The sequence below is a fragment of the Bombina bombina genome, chromosome 1 (genome assembly GCF_027579735.1).
Source record: "Bombina bombina isolate aBomBom1 chromosome 1, aBomBom1.pri, whole genome shotgun sequence".
NCBI lineage: Eukaryota > Metazoa > Chordata > Amphibia > Anura > Bombinatoridae > Bombina > Bombina bombina.
The window spans coordinates 159,104,026-159,122,961 of NC_069499.1; the positions used below are offsets into that span (position 1 = coordinate 159,104,026).

The window sequence follows — 18,936 nt, forward strand, 5'->3', positions numbered from 1 at the left end:
ATGACCGACAACATACTGAATTTTCCTCCTCTAATGAGGATCTATCTGATTTAGAAGATCCTTGACAAATCTACTTATTTATTTAAAATGGAGTATATTCGTTCTTTGTTAAAAGTGTTGATTACATTGGATATTAAGGTCACTAGTCATCTTGATATTAAAACTAGTAAACATTTAAATTCTGTTTATAAACCCCCTGTGGTTATTCCAGAGGTTTTTCCAGTTCCTGATGCTATTTCTGATATGATTTCTAAGGAATGGAATAGGCCTGGTGGTACTTTTATTCCTTCTTCAAGGTTTAAAAAATTGTATCCTTTGCCAGCAATTACAATGGAGTTTTGGGAAAAGGTCCCCAAAGTTGATGGGGCTATCTCAACTCTTGCTAAACGTACTATTATTCCTATGGAAGATAGTACTTCTTTTAAAGATCCTTTAGATAGGAAACTTGAATCTTATCTAAGAAAAGCCTATTTATATTTGGGTCATCTTCTCAGGCCTGCAATTTCTTTGGCTAATGTTGCAGCTGCATCAACTTTTTGGTTGGAAAATTTGGTTGGATTTGTCTAGCATTGTTCGTTTGCTGCAACATGCTAATCATTTTATTTGTGATGCCATTTTTTATATAATCAAAATTGATGTTAAATCTATGTCTTTAGCTATTTTAGCTAGAAGAGCTTTGTGGCTTAAATCTTGGAATGCTGACATGACTTCTAAGTCCAGATTGCTATCTCTTTCTTTCCAAGGTAATAAGTTATTTGGTTCTCAGTTGGATTTTATTATTTCAACTGTTACTGGGGGGAAGGGAGTTTTTTTGCCTCAGGATAAAAGACCTAAAGGTAAATCTAAAGCTTCTAATTATTTTCGTTCCTTTCGACAGAATAAGGAACAAAAACCTAATCCTTCCCCCAAGGAATCTGTTTCCAATTGGAAACCTTCTTCAAATTGGAATAAATCCAAACCATTTAAGAAACCAAAGTCAGCCCCTAAGTCGGCATGAAGGTGCGGCCCTCATTCTGGCTCAGCTGGTAGGGGCAGATTAAGATTTTTCAAGGATATTTGGATAAATTATGTCCAAAATCAATGGATTCTGATTATTGTCTCTCAGGGGTACCGAATAGGATTCAGAGTAAGACCTCCTGTGAGAAGATTTTTTCTCTCACACATCCCAGCAAATCCAGTAAAGGCTCAGGCTTTCCTGAAGTGTGTTTTAGACCTGGAGTTGTCAGGGGTAATCATGCCAGTTCAGTTTCAGAAACAGGGTCTGGGGTTTTATTCAAATCTATTCATTGTCCCAAAGAAAGAAAATTCATTCAGACTAGTTCTGGATCTGAAAATTTTGAATCGTTATGTAAGAGTACCAACTCAATCAATATGGTGACTATAAGGACTATTCTGCCTTTTATTTAGCAAGGACATTATATGTCCACAATAGACTTGCAGGATGCATACCTTCATATTCCGATTCATCCAGATCATTATCAGTTTCTGAGATTCTCTTTTCTAGGCAAGCATTACCAATTTGTTGCTCTTCCTTTTGGCCATCTTTTCAAAGGTTCTTGGTGCCCTATTCTCTGTAATCAGAGGGCGGGGTATTGCGGTGTTTCCTTATTTGGACAATATCTTGGTACTAGCTCAGTCTTTACGTTCTGCAGAATCTCACACGAATCAACTAGTGTTGTTTCTTCGGAAAAAAACGTGGTTGGAGGATCAATTTACCAAAGAGTTCCTTAATTCCTCAGACAAGGGGCACCTTTTTCGGCTTCTAGATAGATTCAGTGTCCATGACTCTATCTCTACCAGACAAGAGAAATTTAAATTGGTTGCAGCCTGTCGGAACCTTCAGTCTCAGTCATTCCCTTCAGTAGTTATGTGCATGGAAGTTTTAGGTCTCATGACTGCAGCATCGGACGCGATCCCCTTTGCTCGTTTTCATATGAGACCTCTTCAGCTTTGTATGCTTAACCAATGGTGCAGGGATTATCACAATTAATATCCTTAAATCCCAATGTTAGACTATCTCTGACTTGGTGGTTAGATCACCATCGTATAGTTCAAGGGGCTTCTTTTGTTCGGCCAACCTGGACTGTGATCACAACAGATGCAAGTCTTTCAGGTTGGGGAGCTGTTTGGGGATCTCTGACAGCACAAGGGGTTTGGGAATCAATCAATTACCAATCGATATTTTGGAACTCCGTGCGATTTTCACGGCTCTTCAGATTTGGCCTCTGTTGAAGAGAGAACCGTTCATTTGTTTTCAGACAGACAATATCACAACGGTGGCATATGTCAATCATCAGGGTGGGACTCGCAGTCCCCAAGCTATGAAAGAAGTATCACGGATACTTGCTTGGGGCAAAATTTCTGCAGTTCATATCCCAGGTATAGACAATTGGGAGGCGGATTATCTCAGCCGCCAGACTTTACATCCAAGGGAGTGGTCCCTCCATCCAGATGTGTTTTCTCAAGTTGTTCAGATGTGGGGTCTTCCAGAAATAGATCTGATGGCTTCTCATCTAAACAAGAAACTTCCCAGGTACCTGTCCAGGTCCAGTGATCCTCAGGCGGAAGAAGTGGATGCGTTGACACTTGGTGTTATCAACCTGCTTATATTTTCCTGCCTCTAGTTCTTCCAAGAGTGATGTTGCTGGTGGCTCAAGCATGGCCTCACAGGTTTTGGTATGCGGATCTTGTTCTAATGTCCAGTTGCCAACCTTGGCCACTTCCATTAAGGCCGGACCTTCTGTCTCAAGGTCTGTTTTTCCATCAGGATCTCAAATCATTAAATTTGAAGGTATGGAAATTGAACGCCTAGTGCTTAGTCATAAAGGTTTCTCTGACTCAGTGATTAATACTATGTTACAAGCTCGTAAATCTGTTTCTAGAAAGATTTATTATTGAGTTTGGAAGATTTATATTTCATGGTGTTCTCATAAATTCTCTTCGCATTCTTTCAGAATTCCTAGAATTTTACAGTTCCTTCAGGATGGTTTGGATAAGGGTTTGTCTGCAAGTTCCTTGAAGGGACAAATCTCTGCTCTTTCTGTTTTATTTCACAGAAAGATTGCTAAACTTCCTGATATTCACTGTTTTGTACAGGCTTTGGTTCGTATCAAGCCTGTTATTAAATCAATCTCTCCTCCTTTGAGTGTTAATTTGGTTTCGAAGGCTTTACAAGCTCCTCCTTTTGAACCTATGAATTCTTTGGACATTAAATTATTTTCTTGGAAAGTGTTGTTCCTTTTGGCCATCTCTTCTGCCAGAAGAGTTTCTGAATTATCTGCTCTTTCTTGCGAATCTCCTTTTCTGATTTTTCATCAGGATAAGGCGGTTTTGCGGACTTCTTTTAAATTCTTACCTAAGGTTGTGAATTCTAACAACATTAATAGAGAAATTGTTGTCCCTTCTTTGTGTCCTAATCCGAAGAAATATTGAAGCTACTAAAGATTTCAGGAAGACTTCTAGTCTATTTGTTATATTTTCTGGTTCTTGGAAAAGTCAGAAGGCTTCTGCTGTTTCCTTGGCTTCGTGGTTAAAGCTTTTGATTCATCAAGCTTATTTGGAGTGGGTCGAGCCCCGCCTCAGAGAATTACAGCTCATTCTACTAGATCAGTCTCCACTTCATGGGCTTTTAAGAATGAAGCTTCAGTTGATCAGATTTGCAAAGCAGCAACTTGCTCTTCTTTGCATATATTTACTAAATTCTACCATTTTGATGTATTTGCTTCTTCGGAAGCAGTTTTTGGTAGAAAAGTTCTTCAGGCAGCTGTTTCAGTTTGATTCTTCTGCTTATGTTTAAGTTTTTCTTTTCATTTATGAGAATAAACTTATATTTTGGGTTGTGGATTTATTTTTTTCAGCTAAAAATGGCTGTTTTTTTATTTTATCACTCCCTCTCTAGTGACTCTTGCGTGGAGTTCCACACCTTGGGTATTGCTATCCCATACGTCACTAGCTCATGGACTCTTGCCAATTACATGAAAGAAAACATAATTTATGTAAGAACTTACCTGATAAATCCATTTCTTTCATATTGGCAAGAGTCACCCTTTTTATGGTGGTTATGATTTTTTTGTATAAAGCACAATTAATTCCAAATTCCTTTGTTGATGCTTTTTACTCCTTTCTTTATCACCCCACTACTTGGCTTATCATTAAATTGAATTGTGGGTGTGGTGAGGGTGTATTTATAGGCATTTTGAGGTCTGGGAAACTTTGCCCCTCCTGGTAGGATTGTATATCCCATACGTCACTAGCTCATGGACTCTTGCCAATATGAAAGAAATTGATTTATCAGGTAAGTTCTTACATAAATTATGTTTTTAGAAAGTTCAAGATTCCCATAAATTATAACAGTGCTACCATAAAAAAAACAATAATGGGGTATACATACATTTATAACTCACAATATATTTGTAATAGAATATACAACTGTATATAGATAGCTCCGATCTGTGTGTTAGATTATAATTTAGCCCAAGATAAAATCTAAATAAAATATTGAATCAAGAATTATTTACTTTCATACCATAATCTTTATTAACCAAATATATGAAAAAAGAGAAAAAATCCACACATACAAAAGCTTAAGCTAGAGTTAAAAATACTTAAACCCAGTTGTAACATAAACCTTCCATATAGATTGTGGGTTAAATGAATAAGAGTGTTTCTAAGCCAGCAGCACAATTGTCATCATAGGCTAAGCCCTTACAATCCGAGGGCTAATTACAGTTACTATTACTGGTATAGATATGCTGATGGGCAGATAGTACGTTTTTTTTAAATATTTCTTTACAACAAATTAAAAGAGAGGGAGACGAGGTTTTTCCCAGAGGACCCCTGACGCGCGTTTTGCAGAAAACACTACCTCAGAGGGGAAACGCGCGTCAGGGGTCCTCTGGGAGAAGCCTTATCTCCCTCTCTTTTAATTTGCTTACCTATGTTGTAAAGAAATATTTTAAAAAAACTTACTTCTAACACTATCTGCCCAACAGCATATCTATACCAGTAATAGTAACTGTAATTAGCCCTCGGATTGTAAGGGCTTAGCCTATATTGACAATTGTGCTGCTGGCTTAGATACACTCTTATTCATTTAACCCACAATCTATATGGAAGGTTTATGTTACAACTGGCTTTAAGTGTTTTTAACTCTAGCTTAAGCTATTGTATGTGTGGATTTTTTTTTTCTCTTTTTTTCCTATATTTGGTTAATAAAGATTATGGTATGAAAGTAAATAATTCTTGGTTCAATTTTTTATTTAGATTTTTTCTTGGGCTAAGTTATAATCTAACACACAGATCAGAGATATCTATATACAGTTGTATATTCTATTACAATTATATCGTTAGTTGTGCTTTGTTTCTGACTCTGAATCTGTGGCAGGAAACCTATATCTTTAATAATATATCACTTAATCTATGTAATTGGTTATAATATATTAGTCTCCTGTTTACAATATACTTTGCCTTCCCCATCCCTTATTGACGTTCTACTCATTTATAATGAAATTGCATGCACAAAAAGGGTCAGGTTGCTATTTTGGATATAAAAGCATTTAAAGGGAAATTAGAGGCCAAATTCCTGCCAATATGTTCAACTGCTTGGGTTATAAATGTGACTAAAGTATTTCATAGCTCTGCATGGATCCAAAAAAATCAGGCTTACATAATATAAATCATATATTAATCTATAAACTCATTTGTTTTCTTTTTTCCATTTAACAGGATTACCTTAAGCAGGTGCTGGATATAGACCTCCATGCACAAATTCACTTTGGTCGAGTATTTATGAAGCCAGGGTAAGGTTTATGGATACAATGTTTTTTGTTTTTAAATTATATTCCTTTCTGCCCACTTCCCCCAGTTAAAAAATACATATCTATAGGTGTAGGATTATTTATTTTTGCCACAAAAAAAATAATAATTACCCAAGGAAGTTACCATTGCTCTCCAGCTCCACAAACAACACTTTGTCCCTGTTTTCCTACCCTCCTCCAGACTCTACAGATTACTTCACCACTCATTCTAACAAACATGATCTAATACCTCATTGGTCCAGCACAATGCATAGAATTATTTGCAGCAACATTTTGATAGAATACCTATTTCTCCAACATTGGTGTGTCTGGTCCACGGCGTCATCCTTACTTGTGGGAATATCTCTTCCCCAACAGGAAATGGCAAAGAGTCCCAGCAAAGCTGGCCATATAGTCCCTCCTAGGCTCTGCCCACCCCAGTCATTCTCTTTGCCGTTGCACAGGCAACATCTCCACGGAGATGGTTAAGAGTATGTGGTGTTTAGTTGTAGTTTTTTATTCTACTATCAAGAGTTTGTTATTTTAAAATAGTGCTGGTATGTACTATTTACTCTGAAACAGAAAAGGATGAAGATTTATGTTTGTGAGAGGAAGATGATTTTAGCAGACAGTAACTAAAATCGATTGCTGTTTCCACATAGGACTGTTGAGATGAAGTAACTTCAGTTGGGGGAAACAGTTAGCAGACTTTTCTGCTTAAGGTATGACTAGCCATATTTCTAACAAGACTGTGTAATGCTGGAAGGCTGTCATTTCCCCTCATGGGGACCGGTAAGCCATTTTCTTAGTTTCAAACAGAATAACAGGCTTAATATGGGCTATAAAACTGGTAGACACTTGTATGGGCTAAATCGATTGCTTTATTTGGACATTTTATTCATGTTTATGCTGATAATTCACACTTATAAACTTGGGGAACGTTTTTTAACGGCAGACACTGTGTTAGACACCTTTTCCAGTCAGGGAGCGCCTTCCCAGTTGTAGGCTGAGCCTCATTTTCGCGCCATTACTGCACAGTTGTTTTTGAGAGCAAGACATGCAGATGCATGTGTGAGGACCAGAAAGTTGTTGGAAAAGTTTCTAGAAGGCGTCATTTGGTATCGTATTCCCCTCTGGGCTTGGTAAAGTCACAGCAAAGGCTGTAGCTGGGACTGTATAGGGGTTAAATTTGTAAACGGCTCCGGTTATTTTAAGGGTTAATGCTCTTTTAAGGCTTTAAGACACTGTGGTGAAATTTTGGTAAATTTTGAACAATTCCTTCATACATTTTCACATATTCAGTAATAAAGTGTGCTCTGTTTAAAATTTAAAGAGACAGTAACGGTTTTGTTTTAAAACATTTTTTGTGCTTTATTGACAAGTTTAAGCCTTTTTTAACATGCCTGTGCCTTCGGATAAGCTATGTTCTATATGTGTGAAAGCCAATGTGTCTCCCCACTCAAAATTGTGTGATATTTGTGCCATAGCGTCCAAACAAAGTAAGGACAGTACTGCCACAGATAATGAAATTGCCCAAGATGATTCCTCAGATGAGGGGAGTAGACATGATACTATATCATCCCCTACTGTGTCTACACCAGTTTTGCCCACGCAGGAGGCCCCTAGTACATCTAGCGCACCAATGCTTATTGCCATGCAACAATTGACGGCTGTAATGGATAACTCCATAGCAAATATTTTATCCAAAATGCCTGCATATCAGAGAAAGCGCGATTGCTCTGTTTTAAACACTGAAGAGCAGGAGGGCGCTGATGATAATTGTTCTGTCATACCCTCACACCAATCTGAAGTGGCCATGAGGGAGGTTTTGTCAGATGGAGAAATTTCAGATTCAGGAAAAATTTCTCAACAAGCTGAACCTGATGTTGTGACATTTAAATTTAAATTAGAACATCTCTGCGCACTGCTTAAGGAGGTGTTATCTACTCTGGATGATTGTGACAACTTGGTCATTCCAGAGAAATTATGCAAGATGGACAAGTTTCTAGAGGTTCCGGTGCACCCCGACGCTTTTCCTATACCCAAGCGGCTGGCGGACATAGTGAATAAGGAGTGGGAGAAGCCCGGCATACCTTTTGTTCCCCCACCTATATTTAAGAAATTATTTCCTATGGTCGACCCCAGAAAGGACTTATGGCAGACAGTCCCTAAGGTCGAGGGGGCAGTTTCTACTCTAAACAAGCGCACTACTATCCCTATCGAGGATAGTTGTGCTTTCAAAGATCCTATGGATAAAAAATTGGAAGGTTTGCTTAAAAAGATTTTTGTACAGAAGGGTTACCTTCTACAACCCATTTCGTGCATTGTTCTTGTCACTACAGCAGCGTGGTTCTGGTTCGAGGAACTAGAAAAGTCGCTCAGTAGAGAGACTCCTTATGAGGAGGTTATGGACAGAGTTCACGCACTTAAGTTGGCTAACTCTTTTATTTTAGATGCCGCTTTGCAATTAGCTAGATTAGCGGCGAAAAATTCAGGGTTTGCAATTGTGGCGCGCAGAGCGCTTTGGCTAAAGTCTTGGTCAGCGGATGTATCATCCAAGACAAAATTGCTTAACATCCCTTTCAAAGGTAAAACTCTCTTTGGGCCAGAATTGAAAGAGATTATCTCAGACATTACTGGGGCAAAGGGCCACGCCCTTCCACAAGATAGGCCTTTCAAGGCCAAGAATAAGTCTAATTTTCGTTCCTTTCGCAATTTCAGGAACGGACCGACCTCTAATTCTGCATCCTCTAAGCAAGAGGGTAATGCCTCACAGCCCAAACCAGCCTGCAAACCTATGCAAGGCTGGAACAAGGGTAAGCAGGCCAAGAAGCCTGCTGCTGCTAACAAAACAGCATGAAGGAGTAGCCCCCGATCCGGGACCGGATCTAGTAGGGGGCAGACTCTCTCTCTTTGCTCAGGCTTGGGCAAGAGATGTTCAGGATCCCTGGGCACTAGAAATAGTTTCTCAGGGCTATCTTCTGGAATTCAAGGAACTACCCCCAAGGGGAAGGTTCCACATGTCTCACTTATCCTTAAACCAAATAAAGAGACGGGCGTTCTTACATTGTGTAGAAGACCTGTTAAAGATGGGAGTGATACACCCTGTTCCAATGACGGAACAAGGAATGGGATTTTACTCAAATCTGTTCGTAGTTCCCAAAAAAGAGGGAACCTTCAGACCAATTCTGGATTTAAAGATCCTAAACAAATTTCTCAGGGTACCATCGTTCAAAATGGAAACCATTCGAACGATTCTACTCACTATCCAGGAAGGTCAATTTATGACTACCGTGGATCTAAAGGATGCGTACCTACATATTCCTATCCACAAAGAACATCATCAGTTCCTAAGGTTCGCTTTTCTGGACAAACATTACCAGTTTGTGGCCCTCCCATTCGGGTTAGCCACTGCTCCAAGGATTTTCACAAAGGTACTCGGGTCCCTTCTAGCGGTTCTAAGACCAAGGGGCATTGCAGTAGTACCGTACTTGGACGACATTCTAATACAAGCGTCGTCCCTTTCAAAAGAAAAGGCTCATACAGACATCGTTCTGGCCTTTCTCAGATCTCACGGATGGAAGGTGAACATAGAAAAGAGTTCTCTGTCTCTGTCAACAAGAGTTCCCTTCTTGGGAACAATAATAGATTCCTTAGAAATGAGGATTTTTCTGACAGATGTCAGAAAGTCAAAACTTCTAAGCGCTTGTCAAGTTCTTCACTCTGTTCCACGTCCTTCCATAGCTCAGTGCATGGAAGTGGTAGGGTTGATGGTTGCAGCAATGCACATAGTTCCTTTTGCACAAATTCATCTAAGACCATTACAACTGTGCATGCTCAAACAGTGGAATGGGGACTATAAAGACTTGTCTCCAGTGATTCAAGTAGATCAGAAGACCAGAGAGTCACTCCGTTGGTGGATGACCCTGGACCATCTATCCCAGGGAATGAGCTTCCGCAGACCAGAGTGGGTCATTGTCACGACCGACGCCAGTCTAGTGGGCTGGGGCGCGGTCTGGGAATCCCTGAAAGCTCAGGGACTATGGTCTCGGGAAGAGTCTCTTCTCCCGATAAACATTCTGAAACTAAGAGCGATATTCAATGCACTCAGGGCTTGGCCTCAGCTTGCAAAGGCCAGATTCATAAGATTCCAATCAGACAACATGACGACTGTTGCGTATATCAATCATCAGGGGGGAACAAGGAGTTCCCTAGCGATGAAAGAAGTGACCAAAATAATACAATGGGCGGAGGATCACTCCTGCCATCTATCTGCGATCCACATCCCAGGTGTGGAAAACTAGGAAGCGGATTTTCTGAGTCGTCAGACTTTCGATCCGGGGGAGTGGGAACTCCACCCGGAGATCTTTGCCCAGTTGACGCAACTATGGGGCATTCCAGATATGGATCTGATGGCGTCTCGTCAGAACTTCAAGGTTCCTTGCTACGGGTCCAGATCCAGGGATCCCAAGGCGACTCTAGTGGATGCACTGGTAGCGCCTTGGACCTTCAACCTAGCTTATGTGTTTCCACCGTTTCCTCTCATTCCCAGGCTGGTTGCCAGGATCAAACAGGAGAGGGCCTCGGTGATCTTGATAGCTCCTGCGTGGCCACGCAGGACTTGGTATGCAGACCTGGTGAATATGTCATCGGTTCCACCATGGAAGCTACCTTTGAGACAGGACCTTCTTGTTCAGGGTCCATTCGAACATCCAAATCTGGTCTCCCTCCAGCTGACGGCTTGGAGATTGAACGCTTGATTCTATCAAAGCGTGGGTTTTCAGATTCTGTGATAGATACTCTGGTTCAGGCCACAAAACCGGTAACTAGAAAGATTTACCATAAAATATGGAAAAGATATATCTGTTGGTGTGAATCCAAGGGATTCCCATGGAATAAGATAAAAATTCCTAAGATTCTTTCCTTTCTGCAGGAAGGTTTGGATAAAGGATTATCTGCGAGTTCTCTAAAGGGACAGATTTCTGCTTTATCTGTCTTACTACACAAACGACTGGCAGCTGTGCCAGATGTTCAAGCATTTGTTCAGGCTCTGGTCAGGATCAAGCCTGTTTACAGACCTTTGACTCCTCCCTGGAGTCTAAATCTAGTTCTTTCAGTTCTTCAAGGGGTTCCGTTTGAACCTCTACATTCCATAGATATTAAGTTATTATCTTGGAAAGTTTTGTTTTTGGTTGCTATTTCTTCTGCTAGAAGAGTTTCAGAGTTATCTGCTCTGCAGTGTACTCCGCCCTATCTGGTGTTCCATTCAGATAAGGTTGTTTTGCGTACTAAGCCTGGTTTTCTTCCAAAGGTTGTTTCTAACAAGAATATTAACCAGGAGATAGTTGTACCTTCTTTGTGTCCGAAACCAGTTTCAAAGAAGGAACGTTTGCTACACAACTTAGATGTAGTCCGTGCTCTAAAGTTCTACTTAGAAGCTACAAAAGATTTCAGACAAACATCTTCTCTGTTTGTCGTCTATTCTGGTAAAAGGAGAGGTCAAAAAGCGACTTCTACCTCTCTTTCCTTTTGGCTTAAAAGCATCATCCGATTGGCTTACGAGACTGCCGGACGGCAGCCTCCTGAAAGAATCACAGCTCACTCCACTAGGGCTGTGGCTTCCACATGGGCCTTCAAGAACGAGGCTTCTGTTGATCAGATATGTAAGGCAGCGACTTGGTCTTCACTGCACACCTTTGCCAAATTTTACAAATTTGATACTTTTGCTTCTTCTGAGGCTATTTTTGGGAGAAAGGTTTTGCAAGCGGTGGTGCCTTCCGTTTAGGTAACCTGATTTGCTCCCTCCCTTCATCCGTGTCCTAAAGCTTTGGTATTGGTTCCCACAAGTAAGGATGACGCCGTGGACCGGACACACCAATGTTGGAGAAAACAGAATTTATGCTTACCTGATAAATTACTTTCTCCAACGGTGTGTCCGGTCCACGGCCCGCCCTGGTTTTTTAATCAGGTCTGATAAATTATTTTCTCTAACTACAGTCACCACGGTACCATATGGTTTCTCCTATATTTTTCCTCCTGTCCGTCGGTCGAATGACTGGGGTGGGCGGAGCCTAGGAGGGACTATATGGCCAGCTTTGCTGGGACTCTTTGCCATATCCTGTTGGGGAAGAGATATTCCCACAAGTAAGGATGACGCCGTGGACTGGACACACCGTTGGAGAAAGTAATTTATCAGGTAAGCATACATTCTGTTTTTATAAACTTTACAGACTTGAATAATAATTATGAATTAGTACTAGATTTTGTCATAATATGTTGAGTAAAATAATTGTCTTACTCTGTACTAATCTTATAAATAAATATGTATCTCCATTATATTCTGAATACTTCAATCTTGCCTCTTATTTGTTTAAAAACTGGAAAAATTACATTGTAAATTTTGGAAAAGTTTGAAGTGGTTCTTATTAATTTTCTTTCACCTAGATTACTAGTTTTGTGCTAAACAGGGTACGAAACTAACGCCAAAAAAGTTGCGTTACTTCACTCTCCATAGCGCTGCCATTACAAGTTACTGAAAAGCCTCCTTGTGCGTGCTATATGGTGGCGTTAAGTTCCATACCGCACAAAATCCAAGGGCTGCTTTGACGTACTCGTGCACGCTTTTACCCATAGACATCAATGGTGAGAGAGTGTTAGAAAAAAACCTGAAGTGCAGAATGAAAAATCTCCGTAACGCAACCCCATTGATATCTATGGGGGAAAAGTTATGTTTAAACACACTAACATAAACCCTAAGTCTGAACACCCGTAATACGCCGCCCCCAACATCGCCGACACTATAATAAAGTTATCAACCCCTAATCCGCCGCCCCCAACATCGCCAATACTAATAAAAGTTATTAACCCCTATTCCGACATCGCCGCCACTATAATAAAGTTATTAACCCCTATTCCGCCACTCCCCGACATTGCCGACACTGTATAATAAAGTTATTAACCTTCTAGATTTAAGTTCCCACGGGAATAGGGCCCTAAATTCCTCCTGTATGTGTTTGTAAATGTTGTCCTGTCTCTTACAAGTTTTATATTATTGTTTTATTTAGATGAACTGTATCCATGATGGACAGCGCTGCGGAATATGATGCCGCTTCATAAATAAAGTATAATAATAAATAATAATTAACCCCTAAACCTCCGGCCTTCCACATCTCCGCCACTAAATAAGCCTATTAACCCCTAGACCTCTGGCCCCCCACATCGCCGCTACTAAATAAACCTATTAACCCTTAAACCACCAGCCCCCCACATCGTAACACACTAAATTAAACTATTAACCCCTAAACCTAACACCCCCTAAATTAAAATTACAATTTATCTGTCTTAAAATAAATAAAAACGTACCTGTGAAATGAAAAAACCTAAGTTTAAGCTATAAATTAAACTAACATTACTATTCTAATAAAACAAAACAAAAAACTGTTAACCCTTAAACCTCTTGCCCCCACATCACCACCACTAAATAAACCTATTAACCCCTAAACCTCCGGCCCCCCACATTGCCGCTACTAAATAAACCTATTAACCCCTGAACTGCCAGCCACCCACATCGCCGCTACTAAATAAACCTATTAACCCCTGAACTGCCAGCCCCCCACATTACAAAACACTAAATTAATTTATTAACCCCTAAACCTAACACCGCCCTAACTTTAAATTAAAGTTACAATATAACTATCTTAAAATAAATAAAAACTTTCCTGTGAAATTAAAAAAAACTAAATTAAAAAAAACTAAATTAACCTAACATAACTATTCTAATAAAATTTAAAAAACTACCAATTAAAAAATCTAAATTACAAATTTAAAAAAAACTAAATCTAAAATTACAAAAATAATAAACACTAAATTACGAAAATTAAACACTAAGCTTATGAAAAATAATAAACAAAATTATGAAAAATTAAAACAATTACACCTAATCTAATATAGCCCTATAAAAAAATAAAAAGCCCCCCAAAATAAAAACACCCCCTAGCCTACAATAAACTACCCCCCAACAGTAAAACTCACCACCCAACCAATCCCCCAAAATAAAAAACTTAACTCTAAAAAAAACCTAAGCTACCCATTGCCCCTAAATGGTCATTTGTATGGGCATTGCCCTTAAAATGGCATTCAGCTCTTTTTCATTGCCCTTAAAAGGGTATTCAGCTCTTTTAAAAAAGCCCAAAGTCCTAAGCTAAAAAAAAGCACCCAAAATTTAAAATAAATAAATAAAATAAATAAATAAAATATCTTCATCCATCCCGGGGGCATCTTCTATCTTCATCCCGACAGCGCGGAGCCATCCTGGAAGCCTGCGCGAAGCATCCTCTTCATATGGTCAACGCCGTACACTGAAGTTGAATGCAAGGTAGCCACTTCAAAATGTCGTACCTTGCATTCCTATTAGCTGATTTGATTCTTCAAATTCAAATCAGCCAATAGGACGAGAGCTTCTGAAATCCTATGGGCTGTTCAAAACAGCCAATAGGATGAGAGCTACTGAAATGCTATTGGTTGTTCAAATCAGCCAATTGAATTTCAGCAGCTCTCATCCTATTGGCTGTTTTGAACAGCCAATAGGATTTCAGAAGCTCTCATCCTATTGAAGAATCAAATCAACCAATAGGAATGCAAGGTATGACATTTTGAAACGGCTACCTTGCACCTTAGATTCTTGCACGTGGGCCCTGTGGTTTCTAGTTACGCCTCTGGGTTAATAACTTTAATATAGTGTATGGGGGCGACGGATTAGGGGTTATTAGCTTTATTTAATAGTAGCGGCATGGGTGGGCGGCAGATTAGGGGTTAATAAGTTTTAAATAGTGTTCGCTATGCGGAAGGGTGGCGGTTTAGGGGTTAATAGGTAGTTTATGGTTGTTAGTGTACTTTGAAACATTTTAGTTATGAGTTTTGTGTAACATTTTTGCTTGCCAAAACTCATAACTACTGGTCTCAGATGGCAGTATGGATCGTGTCGGTATAGGTTGTAACGCAAGCATTTTAGCCTCACCGCACAACCTGTAATACCGGCGCAATGAAAATCCCACACAAAAACGTTATTTCTTTTTTAAGATACGATGAGTCCACGGATTTCATCCTTACTTGTGGGATATCGCCTCCTGGTCAGCAGGAGGACGCAAAGAGCACCACAGCAGAGCTGTACATATAGCTCCTCCCTTCCCTCCGACTCCAGTCATTCTCTTTGCCTGTGTTAGTGATAGGAAGAGGTAAAGTGAGGTGTTAGTTTAGATTCTTCATTCAAGAGTTTATTATTTTTAAAATGGTACCAGTGAGTGCTATTTTTTATAGGGTATAGCCGTATTCCTTGTCAGCCTCTAGAGTAGAGCTACAGGTGGCTTTAAAGCAATGGGAATGCTGCCCTTCTGACGATGGTCTTAGACATATTAACTAAGGCCCTACATGTTTTCACAGGATGACAGAAGTGTGAAGGATTCTTGACCCTGTGAGAGATCATGCTGTCGCTCAGCTTAAAGGTATGTGTAGCCTTTTTATTATTCTGGGAGATGGATTAACTCAGAACAGGCTGGACGTTTTATTACCTGATATATGGGGATATTTAACTTGTTTGGAATAAGTTTCTCTCTCTACTCTGTTACTTTTGTATTTTTGCATGACATAGTAATTTTGCATATTATAGGCAGGACGCTGGGGACATTTATTCCGGAGTTGATAGCGGATTGCATGTTCTCCGGTATAAAGATATTTGTGTACTGTGTGTTTTTGCTAAACAGGTTATGTGGCTAAGCGGATAGCATACGTCACTGTTTTTGGGTGCCCAGTATTATTTTTATTACAATAATTGACCGGGTACAGATATGTTTTTTTTTATTTACGCCCACGATCGGCGGGGCTAGTTTTGCGTGCTTAGAGGGCGCTTTTTAGTTGTTTCCACGTGATCCCAGCGTCGGAACTTCCTGGTTCTTTTGTGTATACCGCAAGTTTCATGCGGTTAGATCAGAGACTGCTGGTTATGACCGCAGGGTTTTAGGATCAAAGCAAGCGGTTCTAGGCATGTGGAGGATCGAGTGGAGTGAACAGTGCAGAAAAATTTACTGTGGGGCAAGGTAGGCGCCTCAGCAGAGCTGTTGAGGCGGAGGTGGCTTTCATTTAATAAATTGAACACATTGTTAGTTTTTTCTTGCTAAGCTCAGTAAAATTGTTAATGTTTTACATTTTAAAGGCACAGTACACAGTTTTTGTTTGAGGATTAACAGACAGTACTCATATTAGGGCTGTTTTATTCCTTTTTTTCTGGCTCACAGATTGTTAAATTACTTAAAGAAGCCACGACCAAAGTTTTGCTTGCTTTAATTTATTATGGAAGATCTTCAAAGTGTTAAGTGTTCCATGTGTTTAAATGCAAATGTGGAACCTCCTGTTACTTTTTGTCCCGCATGCATTGAAAGGGCTCTTCATTTTAGAGAACAAATTTTCTTTGATAAAAAATTGTCAAAGGCGGATGTTTCTCAGGGTTCTCCTGATGAGATGCAGAGTATGCCGCAACTTTCTCCCCAAGCGTCACAGCCCTTAGCGCCCGCTCAAGCTGATCAAAGTACCTCTGCAGCGATTACTTTAAAGGACATAGTGTCTGTTATGTCATCCACACTTTTTGAGGCGTTATCTGCCTTTCCCGTATTTCAAGGCAAACGCAGAAGGAAGGAAGCCCACGTGGTTAATACAGCTTCTGATGCTTTAATGGCGATCTCAGATGTTCCCTCTCAGAGCTCTGAATTGGAGGGTATGGAGGTCCTATCCGAAGGTGAGCTTTCTGTTTCTGGTAGTGTTTTACCACTGACAGATTCAGAAGTGGTTTCCTTCAGGTTTAAGCTCGAACACCTCCGTCTGTTATTGCGGAAGGTTTTGGTGACTCTGGACGACTGTGATTCAATTGTGGTTCCTCCAGAAAAATTGAGTAAATTGGACAGATATTTAGAAGTCCCTTCTTATTCTGATTTTTTTCCTGTTCCCAAGAGAACTTCAGAGATTAGTGCTAAGGAATGGGAAAGACCGGGTATTTCTTTCTCTCCTCCCGTTTTCAAGAAGATGTACCCTATAGCGGATGCTATTAGGGACTCTTAGCAGACGGTCCCTAAGGTGGAAGGAGCTATTTCCACCTTGGCTAGGCGAACTACGATTCCTATCGAGGATAGTTGTGCCTTCAAAGACCCTATGTATAAGAAATTAGAGGGTCTCCTTAAAAAGGTCTATGTTCATCGGGGGTTGTTATTACAACCGGCGGCCTGCATTGTTACGGTTACAAGTGCGATGGCTTACTAGTTTGATGCTCTGGAAGAATCTCATAAAACTGAGACTTCTCTGGAAGAGATACAGGATAGAATTAAATCTCTTAAATTGGCTAATTCTTTTATTACAGATGCTTCTTTACAGATTACCAAATTAGCGGCCAAGAGTTCAGGGTTTTCCATTTTAGCACGCAGAGCCTTATGGTTAAAACCTTGGTCTGCGGATGTGTCATCAAAGTCTAAGCTTTTGGCTATTCCTTACAAGGGGAAGACACTGTTCTGTCCTGACTTGAAGGAAATTATTTCTGACATCACGGGAGGTAAGGGTCATCTCCTCCCTCAGGACAAGAAATCTAAACAGAGAGGTCGGCAGAGTAATTTTCATTCCTTTCAAAATTTCAAGGGAATCTCACCTTCCTCTTCCTCTAAGCAGGAAGGTAACTATTCGCAATCCAAATCTACCTGGAGACCCAACCAGTCTTGGAACAAGGGTAAGCAATCCAAGAAGCCTGCTGCTGTTACCAAGTCAGCATGAAGGGGTGGCCCCCGATCCGGGTTCGGATCTAGTAGGGGGCCAATTGTCTTTCTTCATCCAGGCTTGGATGAGAGATGTTCAGGATCCCTGGGCAATAGATATTGTGTCTCAGGGATACAAACTGGAATTCAGAAATTCCTCCCCCAGAGGAAGGTTTCTTCTTTCACGATTATCTGTAGACCAGATAAAAAGAGAGGCGTTCTTATGCTGTGTAAGAGACCTCTCCTCCATGGGAGTAATCTGTCCCGTTCCAATACAGGGACAGGGGTTTTATTCAAATCTGTTTGTAGTTCCCAAAAAAGGAGGGAACTTTCAGACCTATCTTAGATCTTAAAAGTCTAAACAAGTTTCTCAGAGTTCCATCCTTCAAGATGGAAACTATTCGTACCATTCTTCCATTGATCCATGAGGGTCAATTTATGACAACAGTGTATCTAAAGGATGCATATCTTCATTTTCCTATCCACAGAGATCATCACAAGTTCCTGAGGTTTGCCTTTCTGGACAAACATTTTCAGTTTGTGGCTCTCCCTTTCGGTCTGGCTACGGCACCCAGAATTTTCACAAAGATTCTGGGATCTTTATTGGCGGTTCTAAGACCGCGGGGCATCACAGTGGCGCCTTATCTGGACGATATACTGATCCAGGCGTCATCATTTCAACTGGCAAGGTCCCATACGGACATTGTGCTATCATTCCTAAGGACCCATGGGTGGAAGGTAATCCTGGAAAAGAGTTTGTTAGTTCCTCAGACAAGAGTATCCTTTCTGGGAACTCTAATCGACTCTATTTCAATGAAGATTTTTCTGACAGAAGCCAGAAAGTTAAAGATTCTGATTACATGTCGAACCATTCAGTCCAATCCTCGTCCGTCAGTGGCTCAGTGCATGGAGGTAATCGGATTGATGGTGGCGGCAATGGACATCGTTCCATTTGCTCGTTTTCATCTCAGGCCGCTGCAGTTAAGCATGCTCAGGCAGTGGAATGGAGATTATACAGATTTATCTCCTCGAATAAATCTAGATCAGGAGACAAGGGACTCTCTTCTATGGTGGTTGTCACTGGATCATCTATCCCAGGGGACATGCTTTCGCAGACCCTCATGGGTGATAGTGACAACAGATGCCTGTCTGTTAGGTTGGGGAGCAGTCTGGAACTCCCTAAGGGCTCAGGGTGTGTGGACTAAGACGGAGTCTCTACTTCTATTTGTGGATTCCCTATGGCCTCTAGGGAGAGAGGGGGGGAAAGGGGTTGACCCTAAATAACCTATTGGTACAAACCTAAGTGTGGACAATAGGTAGTGCCTTATGCCAAATAATGCAAATTATTTTTAGGA

At 40.5% G+C, this 18,936-nt stretch overlaps 1 protein-coding gene across 1 annotated transcript in view; it reads left to right on the top strand.

Moving 5' to 3' along the window:
* GPHN (gephyrin) overlaps window positions 1-18,936 on the top strand; it is a 1,061,400-nt gene that overhangs the window by 943,800 nt on the left and 98,664 nt on the right. Inside the window, 1 exon segment of the mRNA XM_053697683.1 lies at window positions 5,725-5,798. Within this exon segment, the coding sequence (XP_053553658.1) occupies window positions 5,725-5,798 (74 nt within the window).